The 21,439-nt window shown below is 41.1% G+C and overlaps 1 protein-coding gene across 9 annotated transcripts in view; it reads left to right on the top strand.

Annotated features, from left to right (window-relative positions):
* szt2 (SZT2 subunit of KICSTOR complex) overlaps nucleotides 1–21,439 on the top strand; it is a 201,433-nt gene that overhangs the window by 54,910 nt on the left and 125,084 nt on the right. For 8 of the 9 annotated variants that reach the window (XR_004929430.1, XM_036131637.1, XM_036131640.1 and 5 more), the window contains 6 exons: nucleotides 4,363–4,487; nucleotides 5,326–5,593; nucleotides 10,796–10,949; nucleotides 12,992–13,084; nucleotides 13,314–13,392; nucleotides 13,806–14,090. Coding sequence is in view for 8 of the 9 variants with exons in the window: in XM_036131637.1 (XP_035987530.1) it covers nucleotides 4,363–4,487; nucleotides 5,326–5,593; nucleotides 10,796–10,949; nucleotides 12,992–13,084; nucleotides 13,314–13,392; nucleotides 13,806–14,090 (1,004 nt within the window). In the remaining variant the exon portion in view is untranslated. The remainder of the gene's footprint in view (nucleotides 1–4,362; nucleotides 4,488–5,325; nucleotides 5,594–10,795; nucleotides 10,950–12,991; nucleotides 13,085–13,313; nucleotides 13,393–13,805; nucleotides 14,091–21,439) is intronic. The other variant, XM_036131636.1, reaches the window with a different exon arrangement.

Below are 21,439 nucleotides of genomic sequence, written 5' to 3'. Positions count from 1 at the left end.
CGAACCGTAGGCTGTACCCCCACAAACTATATATCAAAACGTGCGTCTCGACGCCGCGAATTGTGCTATTTGTACTTGACGCCATTTAAAGTTACCGTGGTAACAAAATTAACCAAAAACCACTTCTCAAACCCACTTCCTAGACACAGTTGACCTCTCAAAAATGCAGAGCTCAGCATGGCACTTTTTTTTGGTACAGTGGTTTAGGTGTTGGGCTGGTGCACCAAAGGTCGCAGGTTCGCAACCCGCTGGGGGTACCGAATATTTTTTTCTTTTTTACAAGTAACAAATAAATAATTTGAACAACTGATGTAAATGAATGAATGATGAAAAATTGCAACAGCAAGAACTACCCCCCCGGCAAATATAGCACCACTCACCTGTGGGAAATGGCACTACACACCATTTTTGTCAAATGTTGAGTTCTGGGCCCAGATTTGGTGAGGCTTAGTTGCTAAAGGAGGCCGATCTGACACATGGCCTTTGGTGAGCTTTGGTGACATTAAGTATTGGCACCCTTTTTGCGGAACTTCCCAGTACAGGATTTGGACCAAACTAACAGAGTACAATCACCCGGTGATACTGGACACAACCATGTTAGCGGCTAACGCTTAGCATGTTGCTAACCGGAAGTAGCTCTAGGAAGGTCTCACCAACTTCTGCTTCACAGTTTGTACTTCCTTTAGTAGTTTGTAATGCCTTTAAGATTTTTATTCACATATTTCATTGTTTCATGCTACATTGAAGTATTTAATCATGTTTTATTAACACCAATTTTCCATGCTGCTTGGATGCAGACCTTCTCCTGTCGGCTGGTTTTGACGAAGACAAATCCTTTTCACACTCAGAAGAGTTGATTTAAAATCCCCAAGTGATAAAAGCCTACGATCAAGGAACTCGGAAGCTTTGCCTTTGACGGTTACTCGCACCACCAGGCGGGCGCCTTCTTCAACTTCTTCAGAAGTTGAACGATTCTAGTTCTATTTAATCTTGCAATGAGTTTACATGTGTGGCCCCCCTGAGATCAGATTAAGCTGAATGCGACCCCTAGACCAAAATGAGTTTGACACCCCTGGTATAGGGCCTTCTTTTGCGGCCAATACAGAGTCAATTCATCTTGGGAATGACATATACAAGTCCTGAACAGTGGTCAGAAGGATTTTAAGCCATTCTTCTTGCAGGATAGTGGCCAGGTCACGACGTGATGCTGGTGGAGGAAAATGTTTCCTGACTCGCTCCTCCAAAACACCCCAAAGTGGCTCAATAATATTTAGATCTGGTGACTGTGCAGGCCATGGGAGATGTTCAACTTCACTTTCATGTTCATCAAACTGGTGATTGGTTCATCAAACCAATCCCCAGTCTTGCTGTATGTATTGGTGCATTGTCATCCTGATACACGGCACCTCCTTCAGGATAAAATGTTTGAACCATTGGATGCTCATGGTCCTCCAGAATGGTTCGGTAGTCCTTGCCAGTGACGGGCCCATCTAGCACAAGTATGGGGCCAAGGGAATGCCATGATATGGCAGCCCAAACCATCACTGATCCACCCCCATGCCTCACTCTGGGCATGCAACAGTCTGGGGGGCTTCTCCACACCATAACTCTCCCGGATGTGGGGAAAACAGTAAAGGTGGACTCATCAGAGAACAATACATGTTTCACATTGTCCACAGCCCAAGATTTGCACCATTGAAACCGACGTTTGACATTGGCACGAATGACCAAAGGTTTGGCTATAGCAGCCCGGCCGTGTATATTGACCCTGTGGAGCTCCCGACGGACAGTTTTGGTGGAAACAGGAGAGTTGAAGTGCACATTTAATTCAGCCGTGATTTGGGGAGTCGTGGTTTTATATTTTTTGGATACAATCTGGGTTAGCACCCGAACATCCCTTTCAGACAGCTTCCTTGTGTGTCCACAGTTAATCCTATTGGATGTGGTTCGTCCTTCTTGGTGGTGTGCTGACATTACCCTGGACCCCGTGGCTCTTGATACATCACAAACACTTGCTGTCTTGGTCACAGATGGAAGGCAAGGGAAATTTGAAGCTGAAGCTATGTGCTAACTTTTGATCTCTCCTCTATTGGTCCAAATATTATTACTTCAGTTTTGTTTTAATTCAATTGAAGAAATTTTTGACACATCCAGCAAGATGTGCACCAACAAGTTGTCCTCCTTTGAACTCACCCATGTCACCCATAATGTTGTGTGCATTGCAATATTTTGAGCAAAACTGTGCTCTTACCCTGCTAATTGGACCTTCACACTCTGCTCTTATTGGTTCAATGTGCAATTAATGAAGACTGGCCACCAGGCTGGTCCAATTTAATCATGAAACCTATCTCTATCTATCTATCTATCTATCTATCTATCTATCTATCTATCTATCTATCTATCTATCTATCTATCTATCTATCTATCTATCTATCTATCTATCTATCTATCTATCTATCGTGGTGTGTGTATATATATATATGTGTATATATATATGTAATATATATATCTATATAGAGAGAGATATTGTAGAGAGATAGAGTAGAAGAGATATATATATGAGTGTAGAGTATACTAGATAATAGAGAGGATAGATATAATAGAGAGAGTTATCTATATATATATATTATATATATCTGTATGATTATATATCTTATTATGTATATGTATATATGTATATATATTTATTATCTATAGTCTATGTATATATATATATATATATATATGTATGTATGTATATATGTGTGTATATATATATATATACACACACACACCCCCCACGTGGTCAATCCCCAGTTAACTGTATCAACATATACCTTTTTCCTTACTTTTTTCAAATATAATTGGACTAGCGGCTTTTAAGTTCTTTAAGAGAATTTTGGAGCTATCGAAACCATAAATCCAATGGCTGGGAGCTTTTGGAACCACTTATGATGGTCACTGGACTTCAAACCTAAGCCAACTCATACGCGCTCCTTTTTCTAAAAGGCAGCTTTTTTATTACCACGAAAACGAAGAATTTTACGTTCATCTTTGCGCAATAACGGGCTCTAAACCCGCATTTCTAGGCTACATAATATTTTAGAGGTACGTGTCTGACCTCTGGCACATGAAAAACCCTATGAAGCCATGCGTAACCACATGCATGTTTGTCAGAATGGCAGCTTTAATGTTAAACACAGAGGAAGACGCATCTTCCTCCGTGCCTAACAAGGGAACTCTAAACCCACATTCTCAAGGTTTACAGTATTTTCAGAGACCTGGCCAAGGTCCCCCGGACTTATCACCGTTGTAACCGCACCCAAATCACATTTTACCCGACACGTTTGCAAACAATTATCCTGAAACATTTCTCTGCCTTTAAAGTTACAAAAAAAATCTGCTTCTATAGGATCTGACATTACAGCTTCAAGAGATTTAATAAAAATAAGAAAATCTTACCTTATTTTGTCGCTGCGCAGCTGCTGTGATGCCATCTCCCCTGCAGACTCAAAAATGCAAAACAAACCCCACTCAGACCGAGGTTTCGGCACCATCTGCTCAGGTATTGACCTGTTCTCGGCCTCCCTTGGTTCTTTTATCTGATAATGTGGTGTTTGCATTGTAGACTTCTGTAGTACCTCTTCAAACCGTAACTATATTTTACCATATTTAATCTAAAAGGCAGAGGAATGGTTTTGACTGGCTCCTGATCGAACATGACGCAACGGCAATGAATGTGGCAAGAGCCCCGACTGATCATTTCTTAAGCATTATAAAGAAGTCTAGGTACACACCCATGCAAGGACTGTACGCTTCCTAACATGTCATCAGTAAAATAATGTGTCACCACTTGGGTGCTATCTGATGACCTTGTGTCCCAGCCTTGTTTCCCAGACTGTCTAGGTGTGCATGCTGCTCCCAGGACTGATGTTCCACTCGTTCATCCCATTGCTACATTCTCCTCATACGCCGCATTTCTAACACTTTCATAAATACTTTTTTGTTATTTTTTTTCTTGCAAAGATGAAACCACATGTACACTGTCCTGTTTTCTGGGAGATGCCTTCTTGGTTAAATCAAAATAAGTTGTAGTGGAAATCCCACATGGTGGTAACTAATTTAGGGCTTAACCCACCTATCATGTTTCATTGATACCCCAAATCCAGTGATAAATTAGTCCTTAACCTCGCCGTGGCTCCCTTTTGTGGCTAACCCTCCACAAAGTGCTCTTTGTGGAGGGTTGGCTTTCCCACCCAGACATCTTTGGCTTGTACCGTATAATGTGTCTGTTTTTAAGGAAACGCGCGCCTCTTGGTCTGATCTTGGGTAAACGTTTTCATGGTTCTACCATTAAAGCCTGTTGCTTTTCTCCTTCTGCAGGTCACTATCTCAAGACCGCAACAGTCCCTCCCTCTGGACGGACGCCCTGTCTCAGCACAAACATAAAGAGTTGGCCAACTACTGCAGCCTCCTGCAGGAGCACTACCACCAGAGTTATGTTAGAGGTGAGCCCCGCTCAGAAGCATGCACTGGGATGTGTTCTCAGAAACCTTCGACATTTATCGCCTCGTCAGTGGCTCGTCTAATCTGTGAACTTTTAACGTTGGGTAAGGCAGATTGAGTCCCACAGTACCACCCGCGGTGATGTTTCCATTAGGTATCAGTAGCTCCAGAGTGGAACAAAAATATTGTGAAATCAGAATAACAAAGTAATAATTTCTCATTGGTACATAGTTGCTGCAGTTAACATATACTCCAAAGCTTGGTTCAGATATCTAAGTGTAACAGAGTTAATATGATTGGAGCGGATTCCCACATCTTCTGTCGGCATCTTAATGTGAAGGAGTCAGGAAAAATAGAGGTAGCAGATGTAGATATAAAGCAGGGTTTTACAATATTAGTTTCATAATTTGTGATCTTTTTCACAACTATGACCCTGTATCACTTGTCTAGTCATTCCTGCCTCCATATATATATATATATATATATATATATATATATATATAAATATATAAATGGAGCGTGTACCAAATGATAATTTTCCTCTTGGATTATTAAAGTATGTCTGATTCTTAAACCAAGATGGAACAACGGGAATCAGTGGTAACCGACCCCAGACCCTCTCCTCTGAACAAGGAAAGTGACTGGATCACCGAGCACCTATACTTTTGCCAAATGTTGTAATGAAGCTGGTTTATGAGCATCTTGTTGAATGTGACAGATGTTAGACTTCAAAGCAGCCAGGCCCATGAACGTGTCCCATGTTGGACAGCCTGACGTTACTTCAACCTAAGATTGACACGTGTCCCTTTAAAGTACCCATGTATGCACCTTGTCTTTCAGGTGTGTACCGCAGCCTGCAACAGTCCTACAGCATAAGTTCCCAGGACATCCTCATGGCAATGGACTATTGTGAAGAGTCGCTGCAGGAGATCGACATCACAGCGTTCCTACAGACCCTCTGTGGCCACATCCGAGTCTTTAGGGAGAGTGGCAAGGCTCAGAGACAGGAAGGAGGTCCAAAACCTTTAAGAAGACCTGCTACCTTTAATATTGGTGAGGTCCAGGAGGAGCAAGCAGAGGCCAGGCCTGTCTTGGTCAACTCATGCAGGTGAGCTCAGCCACTTTGAATAGATGGGGAAAATAAATGGCCAATGTTTTTGAAACTTTGTCCTCCTTGTTAAATAATTAAAGGGGATGTCCGGTCAACAAGGAAAAATCAGGGGACCATTAGCTATAACTAAAACTAATACATTTGTGGTTATTTAATGAACTTATCTTTAATCAATAAGAAAATAAAAACATAAATTGTCATCTGGATCACTGTGTATGGGGGCGGCCATTACTGCCCATATTTGGGCAGTAAGGGCCGTCTGACATCACATCCTGCGATATGGAAAAGCGGAGCGGCGACAGCGTTTCTCTGCTCTTTCCAAGCAAAGTCAATAGGAGCCGTTCTACACAGCTGCGATCATCAACAATTTTTTCGGATTTCCAGAGGACTTCACCTCTGACATTCGCAGAGCTATTGTTACAGCAACAATGCCCACGTGCATGGCCATTGGATGTTCCAACACAACTGGTAAAAGTGGAAAAAACATTGCTTATTTCAACTTTCTGATTCATGAGCCACCGGGCTTGTCGCTGGATTGCCAACTTGAAGAGAGCGGATTTGCCATCTAACTTCTGGCCAGAGAGAAAACATGTCATATGCAGTGACCATTTCGAAGAAGAATGTTTTGAACATGACACGAGAGCGAGGATTTTCGGTAAGTTATTTTTAAATTTTTAATTTTTAATTTAGAATTTGCGGGGATGGTTACCGACCAGAGGGGTGGAGGGATCTCATGTGCTGGAACGCTTTTATATTTTAATATTTATACAATAATGACCACCTGCCCTATTTACTATGGGGCAAATATAACTCAAGTCACTTCAGCGCGATCTCTCCTCCGCTGCAGCGCCTGCAAAGCCGTGCTGCGGCAAAGCGCACACACACACACCCCCTTCTGGAGACCAACATTATTTTTTTTAGAGGGGACGGCATTGGGCGAAAGCCGTACTTTTTCTTTTTTTTTCTTTTTTTACCTCGGAGTGGCCATCGCTCTGTTAGTACTATCTTTGATGTGTCAATCAAACAATCAACCAATCAAATCAACGACTGAAGACAACATGCTAGCCAATTACAGCTGGAGAGGGGCGGGTCGCTTGGTCATACAAATAGAGAGAAGCCGGCGCAGCTCGGCTGTGGTGACCATAGACATAATATAGGAGTAGACCCCGCATTGACTGTCGCGGCACAGGAATTACGGCCGCCATTTTGGGGCGGTCGACCTGCTACCCTAACCTGCTGATTCAAGCTGAACACACTAATGATACCTCAGCACTGTGCGGCTTATTTTTGTTTGAATCGACGGACTATTGACGTCTGTGCTCGAGGGATAACTTTTCACAAGTAAGATTAAAAGATATTGTTTATATTATAATGTGATTTTTCTAATATTAGGTAGAGAGATACAGGTCTACACGTCCAAGTTTTTGTGACTTAGTCTGTCCAAAATTGCATCTACTCCGTGAAGGCATCAGAGCTTAGACATTGGTGAATTATATATATATATATATATATATATATATATATATATATATATATATATATATATATCCATCCATCCATTTTCCAAACCGCTTAATCCCTCATGGTGCCTATCTCCAGTGTTCACTGGGCGAGAGGCGGGGTACACCCTGGACAGGTCGCCAGTCTGTCACAGGGCAACACAGAGAGACAAACAGGACAAACAACCATTCACACCTAAGGACAATTTGGAGAAGCCAATTAACCTAACAGTCATGTTTTTGGACTGTGGGAGGAAGCCGGAGTACCCGAAGAGAACCCACGCATGCACAGGGAGAACATGCAAACTCCATGCAGAAAGACCCAGGGGTGTAGTCGAACCCAGGACCTTCTTGCTGCAAGGCAACAGCGCTACCTACTGCGCCACTGTGCAGCCCTATAAATATATATTCATTTATATATATATATATATATATATATATATATATATATTATATATATATTTACTTATATATATTAGTGCTGTCAAACGATTAAAAATTTTAATCGCGATTAATCGCATAATGTCGATAGTTAACTCAAGATTAATCGCATATTTTATCCTTTTATTTCTTAAATAAATTTGAAATTTGAAACGTCAGCATTAAAGTGAACACTGGAGTAAATATCGACGCTAGGAGGGTTAGCTAGACAGCTAGCAGCACAAGGAGCAGAACTAAGCAGTAAAACTGCCAAACTGAAGAAACTTGGGTTACTTCAGGTAGAAGGGAACTCTGCTGCCCCAGCTGCTGTAATTACAGAACCTCTTCTAGTTTGAATTTTTATTTCAGTCAGTGTTCAGCCTGACACCAGTGCTCATGTTTATGTATGCTAATGCTAATGCTTAGTTTCCATCCCAAACCAACATAAAACCTGCCCAACTAAAAAGAAAAAAACAAGCCCAAATCTCAAACTCTCTTATGTTAAAAGTGCAGAAGTATGAAACACATGAGAACATGCCACAATGTACACAAAATGTACAATCAGTCAACCAAATAACACACAAGATCACTTTAACAATCATAATATATCAACCGGAAAAAAACAAAAAGTAAACTTTTATCAATAGCTTCCCAACATGATTAATAAATCTACCTTAAGATAAACGTAATTTCTCTTACAGAGTGTTGCTCAATCAAACATTTCTCTTTCACACAGCCATGAAATATTTTTAAGTTGATCAGTAGAGCTCAACCCTTCTTGGGGCGTTTACATTGACCAATACAATTTCATAGTGACACTTGATTAACCATAATTCTTTTCTTGTTTTATTATAACAATCAATATTATTCATTATAACCACTAATACATTGTTGATGTCAGATTCGGCTCAATTAAAAAATAAATTGACCAGTAAAATGAGTTCAATGAGATGGCATTTTATAAAAAGGGTTTTAGTTTTCTTCCAGACATAGACAACTATCCTGATCTACCATCAGGATCAACATTCAAGCAGGAAATGAAGTTGTGGAACACAAAGTGGTCATCATCAGTGGAAAAACCCAACTCTCTCCCTGAAATTCTAAGGATAACAAATATGAAGTGCTACCCAAACATTTCTATGATTCTTCACCTTCTGCCAACTCGGGCCTTAAAGCAGTGAAAACTTTGCTAAGGTCGACTATGGGACAGGGCAGGTTTGTGGCTTTGCTACCTATGTATGTCCTCAAGGACATTCATTTAGACATCAACAAAATCATACATATTTGCCCAGAAGCATCCAAGAGGGTTGACATTTGTACACCCATTATCATCATCATCATAAAGTTGAAGGTGTTGTAGAAGAGAACAATATTCTTTGTCAAGTCTTACTGTTCTATTATAGGCTTATGGCTTAACTTCACCATACATGTTCATTGGTTTAACTTACTTTAAAGTTCTTTTTCTCTCAACATAGTTTATCTCGTTAAAATATATTCAAAACTCCTTTATCACTTGAACCATAACAAACTGTTCTAAGTCCTTGGGTCTTTTTAAGTCATTTTTTTAATATAGTTTATCTGGATGAAATAAATTGTTAAAATACATGTATATTAAAATACCCTTTATCACTTGAACCATACCAAACCATTCTTAAGTCCTTGGGTCTTTTTATTTCATTTTACTAAATAAATAAATAAAAGAAAATCTTTGTTTGATTAATTGTTGATAAGGATAATTTTTTCTTCAAACTACCTTTTAACCTTGTGCATGCCGTAAAAACCCAGAAATTTTGTCTTAAAAATCCTTTTTCAATTACAATAATGTTATCTTGCTAATTCCACTTATGTTCATCCATTAAAATGATTATCACTTCAAAAACCCTTAGATGAACAATTAGGGTAGTGTGAAAGAGTAAAGATGGCATTCTTTGGTCGTTTAGCCTCACATTATCTTGACATGACTCTTTGGTGCGCTTCCCCCTTTCAAAAATCCTGGATCCGCCCCTGAATAGCAGTCCATTTTCAGTTCACAGGTAGGATCCACCACATTTTTCTTGAAAAGCTCCTGCCATTTCAAAAGAGCTCCCAAGGTTCTCTGGGTCTTTGGAACAGAAACAGGCCCACAGCCTCTTTAACTCTGCATCATACCTAGCTAGCAGCGATTGAGGTTTCCTTCCACTTGTTATAATGTATATTTCACAGCAAACACATGTTGGATGTGTGGACTGAATCACTCAATCTTAAGCCCAGGACACACAAACTTGGTTGTTCACAAAGTCCTATATCCAAACTGTCATGGTGCAGTTTTGGCCTGCCTGTCAGGAACTTTCCAGCACCTTCCTCCTCCTGTCCAGCTCCAACTCTACTCTGCCTAATCATCTACACCTGTCAGTTCCTAATCAGCCCGGACTCTTTCCACCTGCCAGCCTCTCTATAAAAGCCTCCCTCAGTCTGTTCTTCCCCGCCGGATTGTCATCATCCTTCACCCTACCCTCGTCTGTCAGAGATTCTCCCACGTCTACCGGTCAGAGATCCTCCTACATCTGCCTGCCTGAGGTTCCTACTCCTGTGCCTCCTTGAACTCTCTCTGCTGCTGGTTCTGCTGCAGCCCCTGCGTCCAAGCACTCGCTCTGCTGTGCTGCTGGTTCTACTGCTACCCCAGCATTCCACAAACTCTCCCACCTGCTCTGAGGGCTTCTGGTCTCTACAGCGCAGCACCCACAGTTTTCCAGCATTCTCCGGGCCTCCAGCTCCTGCACTCACTATTCACCTGCTCCAGCCCGGTAAAGACTCAGGTTCCCTTCCTCCACAACTCATCAACCTCTAATAAACTCTTTAAACTAAGCTCCGTGTGATGTGTCTGTTCAGGTTTGTCGTGACAACAAACATATTAACAAAAATGGGGCATTTCTCAAATGACGTCACATTTTCCCAGAGACGGCCCGGTTTCCCGGCTGGTCGTACAGAAAGAGTGCTAATTACATTAGCAACAAGCGCAATACTGATCATTTTGGAAGATGACCGCGTCCCAGGAGCTTAATTTCAACCTGCCTTAATGGAGAAACCCAGCGTAGAACAGCTTAAATTGTGGTTGAAATGTAGAGGCCTCAAAATGAGCAGAAAGAACGCAGTATTAGTAGAAAGGTAGGAGAGGCTGTCCTCTTCTCTCTCACGGCGGATCAAAGCCGAGGAAGAAACCCGCTGAATCCGTGTAGAATTACAGCTAGTTTAACTTTACTGCTACAATAAAAGATTATTTTAATTCCATGTCTTTCCTCAGTAGCACTGAAGTGGAGGATGGCTGTGAAGCTGAATCTAAAGGGAAGGCTTCCCAGCGGATTGTGGATGAGTCCAAAATCCCGGCATTCCCTTTGACCTTGTTGCAGACAGACCCAAGATGTGAAGTTTATCCAGATCTGCAAAAAAATATTCAGGTATAATTTCAAATCTAACACAACACACTGATCATTTTAATAAGGCTTTTTCTTTCAGACAGACTACTCTTCACGGACTTGTACAGATTTCTTATTGAATTTTCTTTCACATATCTGGAATGAAGCCATTGTATAATGAGAAATCAAAAAAAAGCACCAAGCTTATGAACATATTTTCTAAAAGGTCCTATTCTTTTAAATAAAATAATCCAATCCTAACTTGTCTTCCTCATGCTTTAAATACATAGGCTAACTATGGCTCTATGTTTTGTCAAACTAAACGAACAGGGCAGTGCTTGAGCTGTAGCAGCGATGTTTAACCTCAGCTACAGATCATTTTCCTCTGCTGCATTCACAAAGATTCAGAATATTTCGATCCACCATTGTTCAGATAGTGAATTCTTTCTGCAAGAAAGCTAAAATGTAATGTAAAATGTCATGTATATTAGAGGTTTTTGATGCTGAGGATTAATGTTAGATCCTCAGTTGAAAATACACTATATTGCCAAAAGCATTTTCCTTCCATATACACATGAACCTGCATGACATCCCCATCATTGTTCCGTAGGATTTCATCCCACCTTTTGGAATGATCAGAGCAGTAACTTTTTTAGGAAGGTTTTCCACATGTTTTTGGGCACTGATGAGATTTTTTGTCCAGCTCTCTAGGAATGTAGCCTCGCGAGCTTTCAAGGTTTCACTCGCAGATCAGTCTGGCTACTCTCCGTTAAAGAAAATTTGGAGCCGTTCACCAAACGAACGTCCAATCAGCGTTGGTTTTGAGGCGGGTTGAGGTGTGACGCAACGGGAAGCGCGTCAGTTCAGTCTAAACAACATGGCGGTTTCAGCCGATGAAACTAGCGTTAGCTTGGCTATCGAGCAAGTTTTATCGGAATTACAGAGTATTTATTTGCTGAGCTAACGAGCCTTTACCTGCAGCAGCAAGAGTAGCTTGGCTTGTGGTTGTGTTTTCGTCGTCGCTCTGTTACGAGCGACGACGAATCTGATTGGTTCATTTGGCCCGTCTATCACCAACATAGGCCAATCAGCTAACCAGTATTTTCGCCCCTTCCCAAAGTTACTTCAACGGAAGGTTTCCAGATGGATATGCGGAGCAAATCTATCTGGCGGAGTCAGGTAACTAGGAATGTATTTGCTGCTTTGCTTTGCACATGGAAACCCATTCCTATATGCTCTGTGAACGTTTCTGAGCTCGTATTAGGTTTGAAGGTCTGCAGCGACTGAGTACAGAAATAAGCGACCCCTGCACTCTATGCGTCAGCATCCGCTGACCCTACTCTGATTTCATGTTCAACTCCTTGCGGGTTACAGTTGTTACTAGTCACTTTCTCCTTGTTATAACACTACAAACTATGTTCTGTTGAATATTTGATAGTCAGCCCATTTCTTGACTGGACTTCCTGCACAGGTAGCATGCTGGTACCATGCTGAAAAGTCACTGACCTTTTGACAACATTCAATGACAAATGTTTGTAGAAGCAGTCTATATGGCTAGCTGTTAGATTTTCAACACCTTTGGCCATGAGGATGACAAGTAATACAGAGTTCAGTGATTTGTGGGATGACTCAATACTTTTGGAAATATAGTGCATCTGCCTAATTGTTGTCACTGAACAAAAACAAAATCTTTAGCCTAACTTTACAGTGGCCAAAGTGCGTTTTTTTAAACTTTGAGTCAAATCGCCATTACTGGCTCTCTAGGCTGCAGGTCGACTTAAAGACATCTTTGTTCTCTGGTGAAAAAATGTACCAGTTGCGGCAATATTTTTTAACAAAATCCCTTTGACCGCAGTGTGTTCGTAATGTAAAGTCTTAATGTAGGAGCAGTGAGAGGCTGCAGCTCCCACTGGTCAGGGGTGTTTCACTTTGCAAAACATTGTGATCTCTGATTGGTCAGTTATCGCCGGGTCTCCTAGATTGATTGACAGGCGGCATCACATCGTTTGGCTTTGGAGTATTAGTTTAAAATGTCTAACAGTCAAATGGATTTAATCTAAATTTCAAAATAATCTCTTTAACAGGACAAGTTTCTGATGATCCTGTCTCAGTCTTTTAAAAGTGTCCCCTCCAACCCACACTACTACTACTATTTTCCTCTGTCATCCAAGAAAGAGGTGAGATTTTTTTTTTAAACCATGCTAAGTTATTGAAATGTTTAGTCTCTGTAAACAGTGGAGTTAGATACTGATCTGCTTTTAAAACTCAAACATAATTGTTAGGAATGATAAGATGTGTCAATACCAACTGTTCTATTTAAATGATAGAAAACCAGCTGAGACCTACCCTTGAGTACCGCTATGGTTCCTAAAGGATGAACATTTTCATTGTGCATCTTATACCCAGGTGGACTCTGAGGATGACGAGACAGAAAGAAGACCTAGTGAAGAACCGGTTTCAGAGGCTGAGCCTACTAGTGAAGATGGTAAGGATTCTTCAGGAACAGTTGTCCAGTCCACTTTATGGACTCAGAGAAGGTGTCCCTTCACAAAGGTCTGACTTGTTTGCATACAACACAGTCTGATTACACACTGAACCCAAATGTTCCTGAGTGAACTGCTGAACGAGTCGTTGATGAGCTCTTGGGGTAATTTTGGAAGTCTAGCCTCTCCTGTCAAGGTTCTCCTCTGGTACATGTTTTTCCTTATTATGTTCTCAGGATTTGCTGCTGAACTGTTTTTGCTGACAAAGCAAACAGGCTTAAATCAGAGTTCTTTCTGAAAACGATTCGACACCTATCCAGGAGTCTTTGTCAAATTAAAAGAAAACACCCCCAGAAGAAACTTTTATTTGAAATACTTCTCCAATGCACTGTGTGCTGTATATATTTTTCTCCAGAGAACTTGTCAGGCTCTTGTTTGGAGAGTGACACAGACTTGGTGGTGGAGTATGAGGATCATACAGGTCTTAGCTCCCAGGAAGAGGGCGAAGAACGCTCCCAGTCCGACTCCAACACTGTCAACCAGGACCAAGACTCCTTCAGCATCCTGGATGGAGACTCTCTGCTAGAGGTCGAGGGGCCGCAGCTGGACATGCCACCACTGTTTCTTCACGTCACTTGTTCAGTCAACATGAACAGCAGCCATGGTTCCATGCCCATTCAGACTCTACCCACGTGCCTTGGTGAGTCCAGCTGTTCCATCACATCTCCATGACAGCAGAATTTAGTGAGTAAAGTTAAGTAATCACTTTTTTATGATAGTTTTGTTATCAACTTTATTAGAATTAAAATGGAATCCACCTCATTAGAGCAATACTGCAGTTTGCTGCTGTCAAGCATCAGGAGGAAGGTAACAAACACTAGCAATGTTCTACAAGTTGTGCTGTCTGGTGGGTCAGATGGGCATTTCCAAAGCATTACAGGTCTGTCATTCTGCATGCAGGATATTATTCACAAATGCAAAACTTTTAAGACAATTCCCCTCACTAGAGGGGAACACACCTCACACCACCTCTTAGCCAGCCTGCTGAGAGGTGGGTAAAGCTGCTCACTTCACTGCTCACTTCACTGTCGGTCCAGCATGTGAGACAACATCAGCCAATCTTTGTCTTGAATGAATTTTAATTTCATTGGTTTTAGTTGTTTTTTAATAGAACAATAATCCATAATGACTGGGTTGACAACCACAACCAATGAAAATGCGAGGGCCCTTTTTCTGTGGCGGATCTTACCTCACCCTGTGTGGGTTGGATTGTGGGCTTTCTGTGAAAGGAAAACCTCTGGAGTACACTCGGGTGTTCCGCTTGCTTCGGCACGGTACCAAAGAGGCAACTGTGGATGCCGCAGTAAGACCTTGCAAGATCACCGATCCACCAGGCCGTCCCGCAAGGATATTGGGTCAAGCATTCAAGTCATCAGCGAGTAAAAGAGGGAGATACAGAGGACTGCACCTCAAACTTGCCCCCCTACCCACGATAGCTCTCCGCAACGTCTAGCCACTACGAACCAAAATTTAAGGGCTCCAAACAAGCATAAAGTTTCTGATGGATATCAGGAAAGTTTGTCTTCTTGCCTTTTGCTAATCCACATGCTTAAAGATCAGGACTCGCAGTTAAACATTGAGATTGATGGCTTTGGAGTTCCATTCCATCATGACAGAGGCTCTAACATGACCAAAAGGAAAGTGCATTCATTAAATATGCCGACGATGCCACAGCTGTGGTAGTCATTCATAGAAATGAGGAATCGGTTTACAGGGAGCAAGGCGGACAGCTAGAGGGCTGGTTCCTAGACAACTCCTGGAGCTCAGCGTGGCCAAAACAAAGGAGACTTATGGAGGTCACAGTCTTAGCACAAACCTCTCAGCATCTGCAGGTAGCAGTAGGAAGAGTGGAGGACTTCAAATTCCCGGAGTACAGAGCTCTTAAGCAGGCCCAAAGCTTCATTGGTCCTACGCAATATGTATGCTACTATTTCTTTATGCTTGACTTGAGCGCCAGGACGCGTTTCTTCTGTCTATAGAAAAAAAGCAGTATTTCTTCCTACATTTATACAAATTTTATAAGCATGACACACACTAGATGCTTATTGGTAATCTGGTGGCCTAGTGGTTAGAGCATTGAGCTTGGGTCCCAAAGGTTCTGAGTTCAACTACCACTGTGGGTCCCTGAGCAACACCCTTAACCCCCGATTGCTCCCTTGGCGCCTGACAGTGGCAGCCCACTGCTCCCCGAGGGGATGGGTAAAGATGCAGAAGTGAATTTCTCCATTGTGAGATCAATAAAGTTCAATTATAAATTATAAAGCAGCGCCTGATCTGATGAATGTTGAATTAGGACTTTTTTCCCACTTTGAAAAGTTTGGATTTGAACTTACCAGCAATAGAGACAGACGGTAAAAACATGACAATTAAACCAAAAATATTCAAAATATGTCTGGTGTCTATATATATCCTGTATTTTCTTTTGAAGATATAGAAATGTGCAGAGATAAACACCACCCTTATTTTTTTCATCTAAGATACTCTGTCTGCATCTTAAAACACAGCAAAATTATACATTCAATGGACTGCAAAAACATTTCTTGTATTTCTATGCACTGGATGTAGAAGTGTCGTGGACACTGACAGCATTACAAATATTAAATTCAAATTTCAACAAATGTACAACTGGGTTGTAGTTGCTCTGTGTAGCCCATTTTATGTAATTTATCTTAACATTCCAAGCACATTTCTTACATCATATATCTGAAGTGTAGATAACAGCTCCTTACCTACATCCTCTCAGACAACTAATTATTTCCCTAACAATAGTGAGTTATCAATGTTTAAATGTGCAGTAAATCTTAATACATAAGGAGCATAGAGGACCCAATACTCTACATTGAGTAAGATGGGTCACGCCAAAACTGAATTGTTACATAAGTGGTTGTCCATTTCATCATTGAAATGAGAACATATTAATATACTATTGGTATATACTAGTACAACTATTAAAGAACAGCAAATTAAACTTTATGATATGTAAAGGCGTATATTAAATTAATTTTGCGACCACATCAACAGATTAAATTAAATTCAATTCAATTTTATTTATATAGCGCCAAATCATGAAACATGTCATCTCAAGGCACTTTACAAAATCAAGTTCAATCATATTATACAGATTGGGTCAGATTATACAGATTGGTCAAAAATGTCCTATATAAGGAAACCAGTTGATTGCATCAAAGTCCCGACAAGCAGCATTCACTCCTGGGGAACCGTAGAGCCACAGGGAGAGTCGTCTGCATTGTACATGGCTTATAGTTGCTTACTTTTTTGGTGTTCCAAATTACCCTCATAATGATGAAATATGTTATGGGCTAAGTCCCTGATGATGAGAATCTGGTTTGCACTAATTTACTAATGGACAGTGCGAAAACTTTTGTACAATAAAAACAATGTAAATGGTGTTGTTGTATTTGTCGTAATTCTAATTCTAAAAGTAGAAATAGTTAAATAAATAGCACTATCATTTTGTGGAATCTTAATTATGCTATTATAAATAAACAAAAGTCTAAACAAAATATAGCAGTTGTTTAGGCAGCATCTAGTGTTGTTGTGCTGTATGTCATGTAAAAGAAATATCACCTGATATTTATACCTGAACTGCATCAAAGGGTCAATAAAAAATTAAGCAATAATGGCAACAAAATATTGGTAAAAGGGAAACCCTCACCTTTTTTTCAGGCAGCTGTGGCTAAGAATCTTAATTTTTAATAGCCTGCAGTCTTTGCTTTTCCATCTTTCCAGCAGTTTTCAGAACTCCTGCCTGGCACAGAATATTTAGTTTTATAAAACAGATTAGGTTTCTGTTGATAAATGCATTATACTTCAAAATTAGATGCTATTTTCAATTCAATTCAATTCAATTTTATTTATATTGCTCCAGTTCATGAAACATGTCATCTCGAGGCACTTTACAAAGTCAGAATCAATCATATTATACAGATTGGTCAAAAATGTCCTATATAGGGGAACCAGTTGATTGCATCAAAGTCCTGACAAGCAGCATTCACTCCTGAAGAAGCGTAGAGCTACAGGGTGAGTTGTCTGCATTGTCCATGGCTTTGCAGCAATCCGGTATGGGAGAGCGGAGCAGGGCTTTGAACTAACTCAGCAATGCTGAGCAAGCATGAAGCGACAGTGGAAAGAAAAACCACCCATTAGCGGGAAGGAAAAACATCCAGCAGAACCGGGCTCAGTATGAACAGTCATCTGCCTCGACCGACTGGGGGTTACAGAAGACAGAGCAGAGACACAACAAGACAGACACAAAAGCACAGAAGCAAACATTGATCCAGTAATCTGTTCTACATTAGATGATAATAGCGGGTGATCTGTCTTCCTTGGATGATGTCACAGTTAACAGAACGTCAGACCAGGTGTGCCTCACTGCAAAAAGAGAACTAAAAATAAGAAAAATCTTCTTGAAATGAGAGTATTTTTCTTTGATATGAGCAGGCAAATAAGATTATCTGCCAATGGAATGAGTATTTTTACCCCTAAAATAAGATAATTAGATATACAACACTTGAAATAAGATGATGGAGATGAATTGTCCCTATTTTAAGTGCAAAAATCTTATTCCATTGGCAAATAATCTTATTTACATGCTCAAATCAATGAAGAATACTCTCTTTTCAAGACGATTTTTCTTATTTTTAGTTCTATTTTTGCAGTGCTACTATGAAGAAAAAAGAGAGAGCGCAAAAAGTTAAAAGCTGAAATGACAACAGTCATTTCAATGTAATGTGTTGAAGCCGTCATGCTTCCCCGGGTTCGTTAATTCATGTGCAGAACTTTAAAATAACTCAGCCATGGACGCAGATTTCTGTTTCACCTTCACGAAGAGAGCAGGTGCGCCCGCCGCATCTGCAGGCCGCGACTCTGACTCTCTCTCCGGTTCAGACTTGTTTTTATTAAAGTTAGAACATAAATTATACAAGGTCACACAATGAATGACACACACATCTTACTCCCTAATAACTATCTTCTCTTGTTGTTTTCTCCTGGTGTGTGTGAACTGCAGTCGCTGTTCTTTCCCACTGCCTAGGGACTGACCTTGAAAATCTCTCCTGATACTTTTCCTCGTAAACAGCTCATTTAATCTTAATCTATTCACATTCTATTCTTCTGACAAACAGACACGGCCTCAAAGCAAATAAATTGCATTGTAAAAGCATGTTATACCTTTTATAAATGTGTACTAAAAAACGGATCAAAATTAATACATTCCACAATTCCCCCTTTTTAACTCTCAAGAGTTCACCCATAAACTATTGCGGTAGAAAACCCTAAATGTACTGGTTTGTCACGACACCTTTGGTAAATACTTGATTATATTGCAATGGTAATAAGTAATAAAAGAAAAACACATACTTTCCCAAAAAACAGTAATACTTCTTGTTTAATCTTATACATGCATCAGCTCAAATCCAGTGTCCTCGTTCTCCTCCTCAGTTGCTGTGACTAACAAAGGCATCATGACTCTGGGGTGCTGTTTCTCAATGGTGGAGGATATGAGGCGGACTGTCAATGAGCGAATGCATTGAATGCAACGACAACCACATGTAATCAATATTGCTACAAATACTGCAAGAAAGATAAAAAGAGATGATCAGACTTTTCACTCGCCAAACACACCAGTCATCCACTCCTCAAACGGGTTAGAGATTCCGGAGTGCTCGTGCATGGTTTCTGAGAGCGTGCGCAATCCTTCTAATGCTTTTATTACTGCCTATGGTCACCACAATAATGGTATAATCCAGATGTAGCCATTTGAATAATTTCTTAAGATGCTCTATGCTTACATCACGTATATTTACATTTTGGTGCAAAATAAATTTCTTTTAGCAGCGTCCCCTATTTCTTCTCATGCATGTTGTATTTTGCAAAGCATATTGTATCTTAAAGGTGCCTCTTTGAATCTTATTAAAACCCCTTGTGGGTTTATTAAACTTCAAAACATATCTATATATGTATTCGATGATTTAAATAAAAACTTTGTTAGGAAAGTAAAAGGAAATCCCTCATATAGTGGCTCCTATCTCATCTTTTTTTCCGGGCCAGAACCTCTCTCCCGAATGCGTTTGACCTTCATATAGCTCGCTAATAACAGCTCTGACTTAAAGCAATTAACATCCTAGGGGTTTAATAATCTTAATTGCAAATTAAATTTTAAAGTTTTCTCCTAATCGCATCCGCCAATGTTTTTGTTTCTAATGTGTGCTTTGTTTTTTAATTATGTTCGGAAAACCTGAAGTGAAATGCAGAAGGGGTATCTGTCAACTCATCTGTTTTTTTTATCTGCTCCACTATCCATAATTACTTTTACTACCGCACTTTAGAATATCACAAAGGTCGACTTGGAAGGTGGTTGTCGCCCCCCGACTGTAATTTAATTCCACTCCGCCATATTGTTTTAAGCGCCAGTCATTGGATGCTGCTGTAATAGTTTTTGTGGTCTTCCTAGGTGGATCAGCTGGACATGTTTAGGAATGGAAGGTCGCAAAATACATCAATATACCTGTAACAATAACAACTGATAATAATAAACCTCCTGTAACCCAACCCTTAGGGGGTTTGGTCACAAGTCTTCCTGCCCACATGCTTTGTGCTGTTTTTGTGCCCCTGTGGAAAAACACCTGCGGAGAAACACACAAATTTCAACAAGAAATGCAAAAATACAAAGGTAAAAACAATCGTTTTTAACAATGGTTTTCCTCTTTTCCTGGAACAGAAGAGCAGCTCACTGCCCTGTGGTTGATCCGTAAATGACCACTTCTTCCGCCTCTTCTTCTTTATTCTTCTGCTCTGTCTCCTTTGCGCAATTTCTGTGAGTGAGCGTAAACTCACTGAATCTCTCTACGGGTGTTATTATGACCCTGGTTGAGTAGAGGATTCACCGGTAGGCTCCCTTTCACAGCGTTGTGGTGTTATCCTGTAAATCCTGGCGCACCTGATGTTGAGAGCGCTGAGGTTCCTCAGTGGCTGCACACTGACTCCAATGATACCAGGTGTCGCCTTTTCCTTTGAGCCTGACTGCGTGCGAAGTGCGTTCCACCATCTGGTATGGGCCGGTCCACCTTGGTACTGTCATGGTTTAAGTTTTGTCTGGCTTCTTTGTTGTTTTGTAGTTCACTTAGCTCTCCCTCGCTCAGCTTTAGTCACTCCTCTGGACACTAATTAGTTTTCATTCCCGTCATCTGTCAGGCAGCAATTACCCCTGATCTGTTGCCACCTGCGTTCACCTCTTTATAAGACTCACCTCATTCTGTTCTCGTCGCCGGTCCATAGCGTTCACTCCCGCTCAGTCTCTGCCAGAATCCTTGTCAGCTCAGTTTTTTGTTACAGTCAGCCTGAAGACTTCCTTCAACTTTGTTTTTTGTTACAGTCAGCCAACAGACTTTCCGTCAGCTTTGTTTTGTTCCAGTCTCTGCCTAGATCCAGCTCAGCTCTGTTCCCACTCCTGTTCTCATCTCCTGGTGAGCTGTTCTGGTCTCCAGTCCACGGTTCAGATGTTCTGGTCTCCAGTCCATGGCTCAGATGTTCTGCTCTCAAGTCCACGGCTCAGATGTTCTGCTCTCAAGTCCACGGCTCTGATGTTCTGGTCTCCAAGGCCTCAGCTCAGATGCTCCATTCTGGTCTCAAGTCTTCGGCTCCAGAGTTCCTCCCGGTCAGTCTCTCCACACGCCTCCTGCCGGCCAGCTTCTGCACCCTACATCTCCGTCAGTTAAGAGACTCAGGTTCTTTTCGTCATCCATCATCCACCCTGTTCAATAAACTCTCTTCTAAGAACTACCTCTGTGTGTGCGTGCTGTGTCCGGGTTCATCCTAGAAAAATATCATGACAGGTACTGACCACTTTCTTTTGATGACTTTCCGGAGTTCCCACTCTGGTTCTGCACTGGTCTCTTTGTTTCCTTTTTGTACCCTGTGGTGGGACCTCATGGCTCCGCACTCTGGTCAGTGCACCCTAAATCACAACCC

The sequence above is a fragment of the Fundulus heteroclitus genome, unplaced genomic scaffold (genome assembly GCF_011125445.2).
Source record: "Fundulus heteroclitus isolate FHET01 unplaced genomic scaffold, MU-UCD_Fhet_4.1 scaffold_45, whole genome shotgun sequence".
Taxonomy (NCBI): Eukaryota; Metazoa; Chordata; class Actinopteri; order Cyprinodontiformes; family Fundulidae; genus Fundulus; species Fundulus heteroclitus.
This window is presented reverse-complemented; position numbering and strand designations above follow the sequence as displayed.